At 40.1% G+C, this 19,350-nt stretch overlaps 1 protein-coding gene across 6 annotated transcripts in view; it reads left to right on the top strand.

Annotated features, from left to right (window-relative positions):
• Window positions 1-18,115, top strand: part of ZNF182 (zinc finger protein 182) — a 31,811-nt gene extending 13,696 nt beyond the window's left edge. For 3 of the 6 annotated variants that reach the window (XM_011982863.1, XM_011982861.1, XM_011982864.1), the window contains exons 4-6: window positions 9,260-9,386; window positions 9,634-9,723; window positions 15,168-18,115. In XM_011982863.1, coding sequence (XP_011838253.1) covers window positions 9,260-9,386; window positions 9,634-9,723; window positions 15,168-16,798 — 1,848 coding nt within the window. In that variant the 3' untranslated portion in view covers window positions 16,799-18,115. Of the gene's footprint in view, window positions 1-4,017; window positions 4,112-9,259; window positions 9,387-9,633; window positions 9,724-15,167 lie in introns of all 6 variants that reach the window. The other 3 variants (XM_011982860.1, XM_011982859.1, XM_011982865.1) reach the window with 2 other exon arrangements.
• The last annotated feature ends 1,235 nt before the right edge of the window (window positions 18,116-19,350 follow it).

Below are 19,350 nucleotides of genomic sequence, written 5' to 3'. Positions count from 1 at the left end.
GAGGCATGGGGGGACGGAGCTGTGGGGTGAAGTCTTTTCATGGAGAGTTTTAACTGATGGGTTTAGAGCAAGCAGGCGCAAGTTCCATGGAGTCACGCTGTGACTGGAAGGTGGTCACTGCGGCATATCTGCTCAGTCCACGAGGGGTGTGGGGATCAGAGGGGCGAGTCAAGTAGGTTGTGTCTAGCTGTCCCCTAGGGAGATGGTCACCAGTAGGTGGTTGTATAAGGCTGATATCTGAGTCAACCACATTGAGGAACAGGGAGGAGGTGGAGAACTGGAGACTGTGTCAAGGGTGACTGAGTCCTGCTTCTTGTACAAGAAAGTCCAACTTATATTCAAAGTGGATGCTAAAGCAACATAAAATTCCAGGAATTCACTACACAGGGGACAAACAGTGCTTCCTTGGTTGGGTGCCTGTTGTGTCCAGATTTTCCCCTGCTGCATCTGCATGGTATCTGTTCTCTGGGTGAGAGAGCCAATTCTTTGGCCAGCAGGGATGAAGAGCATTTCCTGGCTGAGTGCTTGTTGTGTGGGGATCCCCCTGCCATCCTCCCTGACCACCAGGTGACTTGAAGTGGAGAGGGAGTGTCTAGATAGGGGAAGGAAGTCTCAGGCTCAGTGGAGAAGAAGAGCACTTCCGGTGGCTGCTTATTGTCAGCAAGGCTCCAGATTAATCTCCTTTGCTGGTGTCACAGGCTTGTCTGGTGTTGTTGGAAGGACTCCTGCTGATTTGGGAGAAGACAGAGACTACCTAGGCTGTGTTCTGTTGCTAGGTTGGGGGTTTAGAGACACAGGCCTGGGTTGCCTTCCGTTGTTGGGGTGAGGGGATCATAAGATGTCCTGCCACTGTTTAAGTCCTTGGGTCTCTAACATGTGTGCTTTCCTCTTTCCTCCTTTCAGAGTCCTCTTATGGTTGTCTCTTGCATTACTTTCAGAATTTATAGTTGTACTTCATGGGGAAGAGCAGGGAAAGAGGAGTCTTTGCCATCATGTCAGGACTAGAAGTCTACCATTTCTATCTAATATCCATTTCTTTGAAACAAGGAAGGCTTGTAAGTATACAGTTTGCCATCTTGTGGTTTTCACTCAGTGTGGTAATTTAACAAATACTCATCAAATGAATAATCAAAGTGTGGTCACCTTTTCCTTCTTAACAGTTGCACAAGATTATTGTATTAGTCATTTCAGGCTGCAATTACGAAATACCAGAGATTGGGTGGTTTAAACAACAGAAATCTGTGTTCTTACAGCTGTGGAGGCTGGAAGTCCAGGATCAAGGCACCAGTAGGGTTGGCTTCTGGTGAGGCTGCTCTTCCTGACTTGCTGAGGGCTGTCTTCTCGCTGTGGCCTCACATGGCCTTTCTTCTTTGGGTGCAGGGAGAGAGAGAGGGAGCTCTGGTGTCTTTTTCTCTTCTTATAAGGACACCAGTCCTCTTGGATGAGGAACCTACCCTTATGGCCTTATTTAACCTTAATTACCTCCTTAAAGGCTCTCCCTCTACATATAGTCACATTGGGGGTTAGGATTTCAACATACAGATTTTGGGGGGACATAATTCAACCCATAACAATTATAATTCAAGCATAAACCATCATTTTTCTTTTGTTCCCTTATTGATAGAATTTTGAGTTGCTTCCATTTTTGTTTTAACAAAGAGAGTTAGGAAGGGAATGAATGTGTATGTCTGTATTCTTGTGGAGACATTTCTGTAGGATAGATTCCTATAACTGGAATTTCTGAAATAAAGAAATTGTTTTAATTTTTAAGAGGACTTGCCAAATTATCTTCTAAAAAGGCCTAACAAGGTCATGCTGTCACTAAGAGTGCAACAGAATGCTTGTTTCTGAATATTTTCCCCACAAGCATGTATTATCAGTGTTTTTATACCTTGCCAATCATATAATTGATGGATGATTGCTCACTTTCATTTATTAATGAGCCTGACCAAATTTCCACATGTGCTAGCCATTTCCTGTAGAGAAGTTGCGAGAATAGTTCAATGAATAATTGTATAGCTTTTATCTAGATTCATCAGTTTTTGACCTTTTCCCACATTTATTTTTACTTTATTTCTGTATACATATGCGTATGTGTGTGTCTGCATACACACATATGTATGCATTTATTTTGGGGGTGACAGTTTGATAGTTAATGGTAGACGCAATAGCATAATGACAGCTTACTCCTGCTAGCCACTTCAGATAGTCTTTATGTTAGTCATCACTGTGCAGACCCTAGTGGGGCTGTATGTTGAGCCCTGTACAACCTAGTACCTGTCCATTAATTTTTTAGTGAGAAGCCCATCAGTCTCTTATTTTGAGACCCTGTTATTGAGTAACCAGACCCAGATTTTTGGAGGAAGGCTGTTGCCCAGATTATTTAGGGAAGGGTACCTGATTTGTATTTTTATGGATATTGTAGATATCAACAAAAATATATTTGTAGACGTTGGTGATTAATTTTTATTATTTTGTCAGTAGCTGTTTTTTTAAATGCCTGAGAATTTGTCAGCTATGATTCGGATTTTGTTGTGGACTAATTGACCTGACCTCCTGATGAACGCTACTCTGGCTCAATAATCAGCAGGAGTGGCATAAACAAACCTAAAAAATCTGAATTAATGATCATCATTCTCCAATGAAGGTGCCTGGCCTAGGAATACAGATATTTGTAAGAGTGGGGCTGGCCAGAGGGGCCTGAGTCCTGGACTGTAAGTCTCTTTAGAGACTATAATGTCTTGGCTATATATTCCAAGTCTGATGTAGGGGCAGATTTCTCCTACAAAGCCTGACAGCTGAAGTCTTTGTAATTGTCATTGGTCAGGCCTTTTTCACACATAGAGTTTTAGCCAGGAGCTGGACTCCTCAATTTCCTAAGAGCAAGGACATTCTCCTATATCATTAAATTACACTGAACACACTCAGAAAGTTAACATTGATATAATACTATTATGCAGTATATATTCTTTATATTTTAATCTGGAAGACTTCCTCAGCATTTCTTCGTTTTTTATGTCTGTGACATTTTTAAAGCACATAGGCCATCCATATTGCAGAATGTCCCTCACTTTGGATTTGTCTGATGTTTCCTCATGGTTTGATTGAGTTCGTGCATTTCTGGCAGGAAAACAGTATAAGTGATGTGTCCTTGTTGTATCACATCAGGGGCAAATGATGTCAATTTGTCGTCGTCTTTTTTTTTTTTTTTTTTGAGACAGAGTCTCACTCTGTTGCCTAGGCTGCAGTGCAGTGGCGCCATCTCGACTCACTGTGACCTCCGCCTCCCGGGTTCAAGAGATTCTTGCGCCTTAGCCTCTCAAGTAACTGGGATTACAGGTGTGCGCCACTGCGCCTGGTTAATTTTTGTAATTTTAGTAGAGGTGGGGTTTCACTATGTTGGCCAGGCTGGTCTTGAACTCCTGGCCTCAAGTGATCTGCCCATCTCGGTCTCCCAAAGTGCTGGGATTACAGGTGTGAGGCCACCACACCCAGCCCAATTTGTCTCATTTTTGATGATATTAACTTTGATCACTTGTTTCTGTCACTAGCCATGTTTCTCTGCTGTAACATTACTATTTTTCCTTTGTAATTAATAACTAATGTGTGGATGATACTTTGAGGCTACATAATTGTCCCATTTTTCATCAAACTTTTCACCTATTAGTATTAATATCCATTGATGAATCTTGCCTGAATCAGTTATTGTGATGGGTACCAAATGACAATTTTCTAACTCTTATTATTTCTTCTGTATTTATTGTCATTTTACTATGAGGCAAACCTTCTTTATCTCCTTTATTTATAATCAGGAATAGAAAATTTTTATTTTTATGGGTTTTTATTTTATTCAATGAATATTACTGTCATTATTTCTATGCTCAGTTGTCCCTGAGTTGGCCTGTGAGAGTCCCTTTAAGCTGGCTTTTGTGTCCTTTTGACACATCCCTATAATTTTTTGAACATTTTCTTTAGAAAAAAAAAATTATAAAGAAAAGAGGTTTATTTGGCTCACAGTCCTGCAAGTTGTACAAGAAGCATGATACCAGCATCTGCATCTGGTGAGGCCTCAGGAAGCTTCTACTCATGGCAGAAGGCAAAGAGGGAACAGGTATGTCACATGGCAAGAGTGGGAGCACGAGTCGGGGAGGGAGGCACCAGACTCTTTAACAACCGGATCTTGTCTGAACAAATAGAGTGAAAAGTCACTCATCACCAAAGGAATGGCACCAAGCCATTCATGAGGGATCCATCCCCATTACCCAAGCACCTCCCACCGTGCCCTCCCTTTAACACTGGGGATCACATTTTTTTTTTTTTTTTTTGAGACAGTCTCTCACTCTGTTGCCCAGGCTGGAGTGCAGTGGCGCGATCTCGGCTCACTGCAACCTCCACCTCCTGAGTTCAAGCAATTCTCATGCCTCAGCCTCCCGAGTAGCTGGGATTACAGGTATACACCACCACTGCCAGCTAATTTTTGTATTTTTAGTAGAGATGAGGTTTCACCATGTTGGCCAGGCTGGTCTCAAACTCCTGACCTCAAATCATCCACCCACTTTGGCCTCCCAAAGTGCTGAGATTACAGGCATGAGTCACCACATCCAACCGGGATCACATTTTAACATAAGATTTGGAGGGAGAGATAGCCAAACTATATCAGTCCTAAAAGTGGAATTTTAAGGCTTTGGTAGGTTTGGTCCATTTCTGAGCTCTGAGCGTTTTCTTATTTTCTGGCACAAGATGTTCCAGCCTTCATCTTTAACTTTACTTGCCCTAGCCCTGGAATCAGCCATTTCTCCAAGGAGCTCTGGTTCCTGTTAATGGATAATTATATTTAGAAACCAAAATCTGGGTGCTAGCTGTGCTCATTACTGCTGGGGCATCGTTACTTCTAGGCCCTTTCAGTGAACAGAGATGTGTGTATGGACATATATATCTACATCTATATGTCTACATCTGTATGTGTACACACATACACCACACACACATACATACATATTTTGAGTTCATATAGCATCCTGGGAATCTTAGTCATTCCTCATTGCATATTTGCATCTCCCTTCTTTAACAGTGAGAGCACTGGTTCCTAGCATCAATAATTCACTCATTTGTTCAGTCTACAGTATACATAAAGTAGAGTCAGAATTGCTGCACCCACATCACTGTGGAAAACCAACCTGCTGAATATAATACACAATTTGTTTGTATGCCTTTTATCTTTAGACTAAGGATAATGTCAGGATTTCAACCTCTGCTTTCTTATTGTTTCCATTTATTTGTCTGGTTGACCATTGCCTATCCCTTTACTTTTAGCCTTCTTGAATCACTTCGTTTTAGTTGTATTTCTTGTATACAACATACAGCTGGATCTTGCTTGTGAGTCAATCTGGAGATCTTTTTTATTAAGCCTTCTTAAGGCCTAATCACATTGATTGATTTGGCTGGTATGTTTGGTCTAAACTGACATATTGTTTTGTTTTATAATCATTATGTATATTATGTTGCAATGACTTCTGTATTAGTCAAGGTTCTCTCGAAGGACAGAACTAATAGGATAGATGAATATATGAGGGGGGTTTTATTAAGGAGTATTGACTCATACGATCACAAGATGAAGTCCCACAGTAGGTTTTCTGCAAGCTGAGGAGCAAGGAGCCAGTCTGAGTCCCAAAACCTCAAAAATAGGGAAGCCGACAGTGCAGCCTTCAGTCTGTGGCCAAAGACCCTGGCAAACTACTGGTGTAAGTCTAAGAGTCCAAAAGCTGAAGAACTTGAGGGCAGGAAGCATCTAGCATGGGAGAAAGATGAAGGCCGGAAGACTCAGCAAGCCAGCTCCTCCCACCTTCTTTTGCCCTTTATTTTAGCTGCCCTGGTGCCCACCCAGACTGAGGGTGGGTCTGCCTTTCCCATTCCATTGACTCAAATGTTAATCTCCTCTGGCAACACCCTCACAGACACACCCAGGAGCAATACTTTGCATCCTTCAATCCGATCAAGTTGACATTCAATATTAACCATTATAAGTCTACCCCTTGGCAACTTAAAACTGTACACATCTCCTGAAATCACACATAAATCTTCAAGTAAAGACAATAATAAGGTAATAATTACTTCTAACACGATACAGCTATCCCTGTCACAACTGGAAGCACACTAATTCTTAGCCTAAATGCTGTTACATAAAGTTAACAACAATTAAGTGCTGATATGAAGTCAATAAATCTTATGTCACATGATAAAGAAAAAAGGAAATAAAATGAAGATATTTTCTTAATACAGGTATAAACATGCACAGACATATTTTTAACAAAATAAGGAGGAAATCCTCATGACAATTACAGTCCTCCTTTCTGCAGCTGCTCATATGGTCATAGCTGATATTGATAACTGCCTTCTTCTATCCATTCTGTATTCCCCTTGCCTTCAGCAAACACCTCAGTGGGTTGTGGTGTTTTACCCAGTGGAATGACCCAAACCTTCTTTCCTGAAGAGTCTGGGCCATTTGTAGTCCTGCCTGGAATGGGTTGGTGTAGTTTCCCATTGACCTTAATCACAGGGCATGGTAATACTAAGAGATGCCCTGAGGGATCTCCTGTATTCCACACATACTCTTCTTTACCTCCATTGTGGAGTATTAGACTGATTTCATCTTGATGGTGTGGGTCAGTCACCCCAGCCAACACCCTTTGTAGCCTGTTGACTTACAGGTAGGAGGAGCCCAAAGTGGCCAGGTGGCAATCTTAACTTCCAGTTTAATGGAATCATTGTTGTGTCTCCTGGTGGCAGCATTCCTCCCTCTGGAACTAAGATCTCTAGGCCGGCAGAACATAATGTTGCAGGAACAGGAAGCAAAACTTTTGCTAGTGGGTCACTAGGGGTGATGGTGAATGGTGCCACTTCCACTTCCACACCTTGATTCAACTTAAGGGTTCTCAGTATACACTCAGGTTTAATAATTTGGTAGAATGACTCATAGAACTCAGGAAAGTAAATACTTATGATTACAGTTTTATTATAGCAAAAGGATACAAGTAGAACAAAGGGAGAGATGCATAGGGTGAGGTCTCAGAGGGTCCCAGCCATGAAGCTTCTGTTGTTCACCTTCATGTCACCCTCCCAACACATTGAGATGTGACAGTATGCACAGTATTGCTGACCAGGGAAGTAGTATTGTTGACAAGGAAAATATAGATGTATTTTCAGTCTTTGTAGTTTTTATTTCCCATAAATGTAATATATAAATGTAATCATGCAGTATGCAGCCTTTTGAGTCTGGCTTCTTTCACTTAGCATAATACATTTGAGGTTCATCCATGTTGTTGCACAAATCATTAGTTCTCTCATTTTTATTGCCAAGTGGTATTATATTGTATGGAGGATTCCAGGTTGTTTATCCATTCACTGGTTGGAAAGCCTTTGATATGTTTCTAGGTTTTGATAATTAAAAATGTAGCTGCTATATAAATGTTCATGTACAGGGTTTTGGGTTTACCTAAGTTTGCATTTCACTGAGGTAAATAAACATGGGAGTGGGATTACAGGGTTGTATGGTAGTATATGCTTAACTTCATAAACAACTGGAAAATCATTTTCCAAAGTAGCTGTGTGCCATTTTGCATTCCTGCCTATGATAGGAGAGGTGCAGTTGCTCTACATCCTCACCAACACTTAGTATTGTCAGTTTTTTCCCCATTCTAATAGATGTGTAATAGTATCTCATTGTGGTTTTAATTTACAGTTCCCTCATGCCTAATGATGTTGAGCATCTTTTTATGTGCTTATTTGCCATCTGTTTATCTTCCATGGTGAAGTATCTCTTTTGCCCAGTTGTTTTAATTTTGAAAGTTTTTTTTAATATATATTCTCAATACAAGTTATTTGCCAGATATTTGATTTGCAGATATTTTCTTCCATTCTGTGTCTTTTTAATCTCTTAACAAGTGTCTTTTGAATTTTGGTGTCACATCTAAGAAATACTTGTCCAACCCAAGGTTAAAAAGAATTTCTTCTTTTTTGAGTGCACAGTGAACCTGCTTCACAGCATGCAGTTCATTCATTTTCATTACTACACAGCATTCCATTGAATGATTGTGCCACAATTTACCCATTCTACTGTTGATGGACATTTGGATTTTATCTGTGATCTAGTATTAGAAATAGTGCTGCTATGAACATCCCTATATTTATTTTCTAGAGCACATGTGCCTGATTTTCCTAGAAGTAGAATTGCTGGGTCATGGTGTATGCAAACCATTAACCTTTGTAAATAATGCCAAACTGTTACCAAAGCGATTATACCAGTTTATATTCCTGCTAATAGTGTGTAAGAGTTCTCATTTCAACACAATATTATGTGACTTTAGTCTGTTCAATTATAACCTTTCTTGTGGGTATATAGTGCTGTCTCAATGTGGCTTAATTTTTCACTTACCTGATTGCTAATGGGGTTGAGTACATTATCTTATGTTCATAGATCATTTGGTTTTGCTTTTTAGTGAAGTACCTGTTCACTTCTCTTATCCATTCTTTTGTGTGTGATTTGAAGTACCTATTCACTTCTCTTATCCATTCTTTTGTGTGTGATTTTCTTACTGATTTGAAGGGGCTATTTTATATATTCTAGATACGATACCTTTCTCCCTCATGAAGATTGCCAGTAATTTCCCTATCTGTGGCTTGCCTTTTCATTGTAGTACTTTTGATCTTGTAACACTTGTCTTTTCCTTTATGAGGGGTGCTTTTCATGTTTTGTTATAGAATTATTTCCCTACTCCAAAGCTTATGAAAACATTTTCCCATATTATTTTATGGACACTTTCCTCTCACATTAGATTTACAATTTACCTGTAGCTGATTTTTATGTATGGCTAGAGGGGTTAAATTTCATTTTCTCCATATAGATATCTAATAACCCATTCACATCTATTAAAAAGGTCATCTTCTCCCTACTGCTTTACTGTGCCAACTTTGTCATAAATCAGGTGTCTATCATGTTTGGATTCCCTTTTTAGTTCCACTGGACTGTTTGTCTATCCTTGTGCTGATATGGCATTGTCTCAAATATTCTCTTACTTACCTTTTTTTTTTTTTAACCATGATTTGTGATTCTCCCACAAAGTAGATCACTAACTTGATATGAAATAGACATCCAGTATTGAGTCGTCATGATGAACCAGGAACCCAATCAGAAGTTCCCCTGCATTTTATCCTCATCACCTAGTGGTCAGCATTTTAAAATAAAAAGAATGTACCATTACAGGGGCTAGTGACATTTGAAGATGTGGCTGTGGATTTCACCCAGGAGGAGTGGCAGTACCTGAACCCGCCACAGAGGACCCTGTACAGAGACGTGATGCTGGAGACCTACAGCAACTTGGTCTTTGTGGGTAAGAATGGCTTCCTTAGGTAATTTTGCTATTTATGATTATTGCATCCAATGGAAGGCATTTCCTTTCTCAGTTTTCCCCTTTTCGCTCCTGAAAAAGTGTTTGTAAGCTCAAAATGCAGGTTAAATGGTTTGACTTTACCATTATGTCAAGCAATAGATTCCTTGTGCTGCCCCTAATATGTAACTTCTTCTGTCTCAGAGGCTCTGAAAGCCAAGGAGGTATCACTGTCATTTCTCATCAACAGGGCAGCAGGTTACCAAACCAAACCTCATCCTCAAGTTGGAGGTAGAAGAATGCCCGGCAGAAGGAAAAATCCCATTTTGGAACTTTCCAGGTAAGTGGAATTTTGACCCAGGCTCTGAGGACATGAAGTTCCACCCTGTTAGTCAGAGGTGAGGCCCTCTGACAGGGCTTTCAGGAATATCTTAGGAAAAGGTTCTGGCCCTTGGCACTGTTGGAGGACAGGAACATGAACACCTCAGACACAAAACTGACACTCCCGCTGTCCCCCGTACACCAGGCCACTCTCCGTAAGTTGGTGCTTACCTGCAAGTTTCTGCACAGTTCCTTTTGTCCCATATGGAAGTGTCTTTTAAATGCCACAATCTCCTGGCCCTGCCACTTCCACGACTGTCACCTGTCACTGACTTATCTGAAGCCAGGCCCACGTTAGTCACAGGCCTGGACTCTAATGTGCTAATTTCAGATTGAACAACCTGAGTCCAGTCTTCTCGTTCAGTTTAGATATTTGTCAGATTTGCTCTCCTAAAACATCTTGGTTATCTATTTTTTAAAAGTAGCTTTATTGAGATAAAATTCACATACCATAAAATTCACCCTTTTAAAGTATACAATTCAGTAGTTTTTAGTGTATTCACAGAGTTGTGCAACTATCACCACTACCTAATTCTAGAAGATGTTCATCACACTGAAAAGAAGCCCCTACTCCCTAGCAGTCACTCTCTCTTCCCTCTTCCCCTCACTCCCTGGCAACCACTGATCTATTTTGTCTCTATGGTTTTGCCTATTCTGGACATTTTATTTAAATGGAGTCAGACAAAATGTGGCCTTTTATGTCTGGTTTCTTTCACTTGGTGTGTTTTCAAGGTTCATCCACATTGCACCATGTATCAGTACTTCATTCCTTTGTATGGAGGAATAAAATTCCATTGTTAGGATAGAACACATTTTGTTTGTCCATTCATCAGTTGATGGACATTTTGCTTGTTTCTACTTTTTGGTTATTATGGATGATGGTGCTGTGTACGTTGATGTACACATTTTTGTGGTGATACATGTTTTTCTTTCTTTTGGGTAGATACATAGGATTGGAATTATACCATATGGTGGTATAAAAGGAACTGTATGTTTAACTTTTTTTTTTTTTTTTTAGAGACGGAGTCTTGCTCTGTCACCCAGGCTGCAGTGCAGTGGTGCAATCTTGGCTCACTGCAGCCTCTGCCTCCCAGGTTCAAGCAATTCTCCTGCATCAGCCTCCCGAGTAGCTGGGACTACAGGTGTGTGTCACCACGCCAAGCTAAATTTTTGTATTTTTAGTAGAGATGGGGTTTCACTGTGTTGGCCAGGATGGTCTCGATCTCCTGATGTTGTGATCCGCCTGCCTTGGCCTCCCAAAGTGCTGGGATTACAGGCGTGAGCCACTGCACCTGGCCCCACTGGAATAATTCTATAAAGAGAAATTGCTTCTCATCTATTATTTGGCTACCATGAGTTACGTATCATTCAGAAAAGACAGGCTCAGTGATTGAGCTTTTCCATTTATTTACTAGTTTTCAAAATAATGAATTGATTTTGTAGCATCATCCAAAGGTGACCAATAAGTTATATCTTTTTTGTGAATCATTTATGGACTTATGGGTGTATACATTTCTATGTTTTAATCCATTGTCTTATTTTCCGTATTATACATTACACTGTCCCATCTTTGGCCGGTGGAATCTCCTTCAAGTTGGCTCCTGAGTCTTTGGTAGCTTCCTTGCTTTCTGGTGTTACAACATGTCCCAGGCTCCATTTGTATATTTCCTGCCTCTGACCTAGAATTGGTGATTTCTCCAAGGGACCCTGGCTCTTTTTAGTGGAAAATAATGTTTTAAGCCCATGATTTAGAGGTTAGAGAATTGTTTCGAGGCCTTTTCATTGACAGAGCTAGGAACTATTATGTATAAATGTTTTACAGAAAACATATCTCATGTGTTCAAATTAATATTTCCAAATCAAATTTTGGGCTTAAATGTTTTTAATTTATTAATCTTACATCTGACAGTAGTATTGTTAGTATTCTTCTTGAGACTGTTGCTTGTGTATAGCGAGTTGAATGAATTGAGGTAATCATTTCGGTGCCATTGAGAATCAAGACTTTTCAGCATGGTCATTAGCAAATGCAGCAGAAAGAATATTTACTATTATTAAGGAATCTTTTATGTTCAGTTTTGCTTTATGATTATATAAAATAGTTACAAAAGATTTACTTGGTTCCAAAATCAATACAGAAAACAAGGTATATTCAGAAAAGTCCACCTTCTTTCCCTTTCCATTCCATTCCCTTCCTTCCTTCCTCATAGGTAATCTTTATTAAAATTTAAAGGTTTATTCTTCCATCATTTTTTACAACATGAACCTGTAGGAATATATATTTATTCATTTTCTACTATGCACAGTGTTTTAAACATTTTTAAAAGTTTTACTTTTAGTTGACACATAATTGTACATATTTATGGAGTATGGTGTGATGTTTTGATACATATATACAGTGTGTCATGATGAAATTTGGGTAGTTAGTATATTCATCACATCAAACATTTGTTTCTTTGTGGTGAGAACATTCAAAATCTTTTCTTTTAGCTATTTTGAAAGATACACTATATTATTGTTAACTATAGACACCCTGCTGTGCAATGTAACACTGAAACTTATTCCTCCTATCTAACTATATCTTTGCACCCATTTACCAACCTTTCCCTATCCTCTCTTCCCCTCTTCACCTCCCAGTGTCTGGTCACTATTCTGCTCTCTACTTCTATGAGATCAACTCCTTTAGCTCCCATATATGAGTGAGATCATGCAGTGTTTGTCTTTCTGTGCCTTGCTTATTTCACTTAACATAATGTCCTCCAGGCTTATCCATGTAGCTGCAAATAACAATATTTAATTCCTTCTTATGGCTGAACAGTATTCCACTGTGTAAACAGATGACATTTTCTTTATCCATTGATATTCCTTGATGGACACTTAGGTTTGATTCCATGTCTTCTAACACCTTTCTTGCTTCCTTCAAACCTCCACTCCAAGTTGTTTTTCCCTCTTTTAGCAAATGATCTCATCTCATTCCTTGCTGTAAAAGAAGCAAAGTGATGAAACTAATACCATATCATAACACACAAACACACACACATACACCACACACCACACTTTAAAAACCCTTCAGCTTCCCTGTCCTATGGCTCAAAATAACCTCCAGCATCACCCAGTTTTTCCCTTTGTTTCCTGCCTCAAGTAACAGTGTATGCACAGTTTTATTCACCATTTTTCACTTAATATTCTATAACATGTTAAATATATAAAGATACTCTTTCTTTTTACATTAATGTAGTGATTCTTAAAAATCATAATAGTAGTAGTTGTAATAGTAACAGTGGTGGTAAACAATTTAAAGTACTTCCTGTGTACCCTGCAAGCCCTGTTGTAAGTAATTTAATTCTCTCAACATCCATTTGGGTGGGCACTGTTACAATTCCTTTATGGGTGGGGAAGTAAGATACAAATAGTTTAGATCACTTGCCTGAGGTCACAGACCAAGTGAAAGGTTGAACCAGGATTTTCTCCTGGGCTAGAGAGCCCAGGACCCTAACCACATGAGCCATACTGCTTCTTACCACCTAGGAAGGTTCAGATTCAGCAGATCTTTGGTGGAGCTTGGGTCCCATGGAGAGCATTTTGTAAAAAGTTCTTCATATGATTTTGTGTTCATCTCTGGCTAAGAACTAATGCTTAGCTAGCCATAGAAAGGAAGTCACAGGAAGAAAAATCACAGCTGCACAATCCTTGTTAAAATTCAGGATCACTGTAGCAAAACGTTAACATTATTGAATCTAAGTGGTAATATGAATAGTTATTGTACTCTTTCAACTTTTTCTATGCTTGAAAATTTTCATATAAAAATTTGGGGAAAGGTAAGAAGAAAAGTAAACTGTAAAAAAAGATTAAAAACTCACCATATGTACAAAAAGTACTTGCCATAGATTTAAAGACATACCACTAAGAAAGAAAAATTGCCACCAATTAACCTATGACGTTGATTGTAAGGTGCATCTGAATTCAGAGATGTTAAAATGTGAAATAGGCCGGGCGCGGTGGCTCAAGCCTGTAATCCCAGCACTTTGGGAGGCCGAGGCGGGTGGATCACAAGGTCAGGAGATCGAGACTATCCTGGCTAACATGGTGAAACCCCGTCTCTACTAAAAATACAAAAAACTAGCCGGGCGTGGTAGCGGGCGCCTGTAGTCCCAGCTACTTGGGAGGCTGAGGCGGGAGAATGGCGTGAACCCGGGGGGCGGAGCTTGCAGTGAGCCGAGATCGCGCCACTGCACTCCAGCCTGGGAGACACAGTGAGACTCCGTCTCAAAAAAAAAAAAAAAAAAAAAAATGTGAAATAATGTGCTGCTTGCAATTGATGAAATGAAATTAAGGGCAAGGCTTTGCAATTTTAACTGTTTAAATGAGTGATACAGATGACTGACTACTTTAGAAGTTAATAAAAATTTAAGTTATATAGGAAGATCAGAGTAAGCTTTTTAGAAAAGACTGACCTGCCTCTTGAAAGTTATCTAGATTCTGAATATAGCAAAATACAGAACACAGGGCTATGTGGGTGATGGAACATAAAGAAGGGTTTGGAGTACAGAATAGGCAGAGGTTTTAGTGGAAATAGTATAGACAGGAGCAGAGAAGGTGGTGTTGAAGAACTGTGAATGGAAGCTTTGATGGATACACAGGTGAACCCAGATTGGGCAAATATTTTTAGCTTTTTGTTTCTGTCAAGCTAATCATTCTATATTTTTCTTTCATTCATTGAGAATGTGGATTTGGTGTTACTGTTGTAAGACATGAGTCTGAGAATCATGCTGTTGCATTTCCACCTAGACAGAAATTCTGTAAGTCAGGTACAGTTAAGACTTCATATAATACTGGCCAGGTGTGGTGGCTCGTGCCTGTAATCCCAGCACTTTGGGAGGCTGAGGCGGGAGGATTGCTTGAGACCAGGAGTTTGAGACCAGCCTGGGCAACATAGTGAGACCTTGTCTCTACAAAAAATACAAAAATTAGCCAGATGTGGTGGCTCGTGCTTGCAGTCCCAGCTACTCAGGAGGCTGAGGTGGGAGGACTGCTTGAGCTCAGGTGGTCAAGGCTGCAGTGAGCTGTGATTTTGCCCCTAAACTCCAGCCTGGCAACAGACCTGAGATCCTGTCTTTAAAAAAAAAAAAAGTTTATATGATAACTGAAGATTAAGGGTATAAGTTTCCCAGAGTTAATGGAAGTCAGGTGTGATGTGTAAATACAGGTAAGAAAGACTGAGGTGTCAGGGTAAGATTGTTCTTGGTAACAAAAAGACCAGCAGGTGGGAGTTTAGTAAAAACTCTCTCTCCAGGAACTCTGATAAAATGAGATGATAGTATCAGCTTTCATATGGCAGAATAATTCTAAAGAAGGTCCGTTCCATAATGTCAAAGCATAAAGGTGGTTTATTGTACTTCTTTCTAGAAGTCTGTCAAGTTGATGAACAGATTGAGAGGCAACATCAGGATGACCAAGATAAACGTCTGCTGATGCAAGTTGGATTTTCTGACAAGAAAACAATTACCACCAAGAGCGGTCGTGACTGTCATGAGTTTGGAAACATACTTCATTTGAGTACAAACCTTGTTGCTTCAATACAAAGACCTGATAAACACGAATCATTTGGAAATAATATGGTAGATAATTTAGACTTATTTAGTAGACGTTCTGCAGAAAATAAATATGATAATGGATGTGCAAAATTATTCTTCCATACTGAGTATGAGAAAACAAATCCTGGAGTGAAGCCCTATGGCTATAAAGAGTGTGGGAAAGGTCTTAGGCGAAAGAAAGGCCTTAGTCTACATCAGAGAATTAAAAATGGAGAGAAACCCTTTGAATGTACTGCATGTAGGAAAACCTTCAGCAAGAAGTCACACCTCATTGTACATTGGAGAACTCATACAGGAGAGAAACCTTTTGGATGTACCGAATGTGGAAAAGCCTTTAGCCAAAAATCTCAGCTCATTATACACTTGCGAACTCATACAGGAGAGAGACCCTTTGAGTGTCCTGAATGTGGAAAAGCCTTCAGAGAAAAGTCAACTGTCATCATACATTACAGGACTCACACAGGAGAGAAACCTTATGAATGTAATGAATGTGGAAAAGCCTTCACTCAGAAGTCCAATCTCATTGTCCATCAGAAAACCCACACTGGAGAGAAAACCTATGAATGCACTAAATGTGGAGAATCTTTCATACAGAAGCTTGATCTAATTATACATCATAGTACCCATACAGGAAAGAAACCCCATGAATGTAATGAGTGTAAGAAAACTTTCAGTGATAAGTCAACTCTCATTATACACCAGAGAACTCATACAGGAGAGAAACCTCATAAATGTACTGAATGTGGGAAGTCTTTCAATGAGAAGTCAACCCTCATTGTGCATCAAAGAACTCATACAGGAGAGAAACCCTATGAATGTGATGTGTGTGGGAAAACCTTCACGCAAAAGTCAAACCTTGGTGTACATCAGAGAACTCATTCAGGAGAGAAACCCTTTGAATGTAATGAATGTGAGAAAGCCTTCTCTCAGAAGTCCTACCTCATGCTACATCAGAGAGGTCATACAGGAGAGAAACCTTATGAGTGCAATGAATGTGAAAAAGCATTTTCACAGAAATCATATCTCATTATCCATCAAAGAACTCATACAGAAGAAAAACCCTATAAATGTAATGAATGTGGCAAAGCCTTCAGAGAAAAGTCAAAGCTCATTATACATCAGAGAATCCATACAGGAGAGAAACCCTATGAATGTCCTGTGTGTTGGAAAGCTTTTAGCCAGAAGTCACAGCTCATAATACATCAGAGAACGCACACAGGAGAGAAACCCTATGCATGCGCTGAGTGTGGCAAAGCCTTCCGAGAAAAGTCAACATTCACTGTGCATCAAAGAACTCATACTGGAGAGAAACCCTATAAATGTACGGAATGTGGGAAAGCCTTTACCCAAAAATCAAACCTTATTGTACATCAACGAACCCATACAGGAAAGAAAGCCCATGGAAGAGGCCACACTCGGAAGTCAAAGTTCATGGCACATTAGAGAGCTAATCAACAGTATATATTATGGACATTGAAGGAAAGTTGTGTCAATTTAATTCACATTTGAAAAGTATATTCCGACTTCTGGTTTAAATATGGGAGTAAACTCAGCCTTTCTTTTCATCTCGGTCATAACCCAAAAGCTACGGGAGAAAAAGCAGAAGTGTAATCTCTGTATCTGACAAAATTAGAAGACGGCTGCAACCCTGATAAGAGGGCTGCCACAGGCAGAGGAAATGAAGCACTGGTGCAGGAGATTTCAGAGTGAGCGTGCTCAAGGCTGCAGATGCGAGACAGCACTGGTAAGGACTCTTAGCTGAGGTTCGGGATATACACCGAGGCATGGAACCATAAATATAACAGTGGTAATAGTGCGTGGGCAGGTAGGAGGTAGGATGTTTCCTAGACCTTTTGGGGTCCGAGGAGAAACAGGCTGGGGCCTCGAGAAGGAGTCACTCAGACAAGCCATATTTGTAGAAAGTAGTCTTCTACTGATGGGAGAAACAGTTATGGGGGTGCTGGGGGAAGAGAAGGGACTTTTCCTTGTGAAGAGCCCCACAGCTGCCCGTTTACTGACTTGGGAGAAGTAAAGTCAGAAAGAACTAACGTGGGGGGAAAAAATCTCAGTTGTCCAAAAAAACTGATCTGCTTGGAATGTGGCCCTGGTTTCTTTTCCCACATGAACCTCCAGCAAATAGCAAGTCCAGGAAAAACTCTTCTCATTCAAAGAGGAATGATTCAAAAGTAATCAAAACCACAAATGCATTTGGTTTTGGGGCCAGCAATTCCACTTCTAGGAATGTACATACTCACACATGTACAAAATGATGAACATACAGAAGTATTCATTAATGCACTGTTTGTGAAAACAAAAGATTGGAAGCTGTCTAAATGATACCGTATCAGGGTTCTGGTTCCCTAAATTGTGGTATATCCATACAGCCTACTCCTGGGTAGACAACAATGAATAAATAAGGAGAACTAGGATGCCATTTATGTAGTGATGTGGGATAACCTTCAGTTTATGTTATTAGGTAGGAAAAACAAGGTTAAGGACAGTGAGTATAATATGCTGCCATTTGTATATACAAAGGAGAAAAATGATAAGTACATAATTGTGAATTCATAAGTTATCTCTGGAAAGAGACACGAGAACCTGGTAACCCTGATTACGCTGGAAGGGGAGGGAGCAGTGGTGGCTGTGGGGATGGAATTGAGAGGGAGACAACTGTATCCTTTCATAGCTTTTGAAAATGTGGATGTACTATGTACTATGTGGATGTACTACCTTTTCAAAAATAAAACATTTTAAAAGCTATTTTGTTCTACTGTTATAGTAAAGTCACAGTCTAGGTACAGGATTTTATAATATTTAATATAGATATGCTCAATGTAGAGTTTATTTTTTAGTGAATCAATTGAATAACCAAGCAGATAGAACAACAGTTATTCAATCAATTCCATAGGCACATAGGCATTATTCTCCTGAGATTGCCAAATCAAGTGATTCTCAGGTCAGCTGGGACCACTAAAATGATTGAGACTGGAACGTATTTAGTATGTACAGTGACATCTGTGAAAAGATCCTGTACTAAAGCCCACCGAGGACTTTCCATATCTTAACGAAATGATTTTTATTACATCATTCATACAAACGGTTTTTACAAGTGCTGCAAAACACTAATCCATAGAGAGGTTGAATAACTTGCTCCTCTAAGGTCGCACTAGTGCTGGTGATACATATTTTCTAAGGTGAGAGACAGATTGAGAGTGATGGTCTGAATGGACATAGCCAAAGACCACATAACAGGACGTTTGCTTCAGAACAAGCGGTCCTGCTTGTGAATTACGGTATTTGTGGCCCTCATGGTTCTGTGGCTTTTCACTGGGGCCATCTCTTTGCTGGAACTGGACAACTTAAGCTATGAAAAACTAGGGATGGGCAATGTTTGGATTTATCAAAACGGGTGGGTGAGTTAGACCTGAGACCCTGCCTGTGCCCTTCCAGGCCTTCTTTTTTCCCTGAGTAATACTGCAAGGAAACAAGCCGTGGGCTCACTTTATGAACTATGTAAAGTAAACATGTCACATTCAGTGCCTTTCCAGGGAGAGGAAATGTGGGGCAGACTGGCTTGCTCCTGGTACAGTCTCCTTGAAAGATGCCCAAGGGCACTGGAAATAAAGCTATTTTGCCTTTCTACTTACAGAGAATCTTCCTAGGGTTTCAGGTCCATTGAAGGTCATCCTGTAGTGGGGTGGGAGTGAGGGTTAGATCTCACCATTTCAGGTAGATCTTGGACTCCTGCTTCCTGGAACACAAATGGCAAGCTGATGGGCCACATGTGGGTGAATGGAGGTGAGTGAAGCAAAGACGGGGATGGATGGAGATGAACATCAGCATGTGAATAAAAGGATTGGGATTGGAGGAAGAGAGGAGGGTAACGAAGGGCAAAGTGGGAAGTGAATGGAGTAAAGAGGGGCAGAAGGGTGGTGAACAGGGAAGAGTAGGGTGAAATGGGGGAAATATCCAGTGGTGTGAGTTACTGGAGAAGA

This window comes from Mandrillus leucophaeus, unplaced genomic scaffold, assembly GCF_000951045.1.
Source record: "Mandrillus leucophaeus isolate KB7577 unplaced genomic scaffold, Mleu.le_1.0 Scaffold243, whole genome shotgun sequence".
Classification (NCBI taxonomy): Eukaryota; Metazoa; Chordata; class Mammalia; order Primates; family Cercopithecidae; genus Mandrillus; species Mandrillus leucophaeus.
This window is presented reverse-complemented; position numbering and strand designations above follow the sequence as displayed.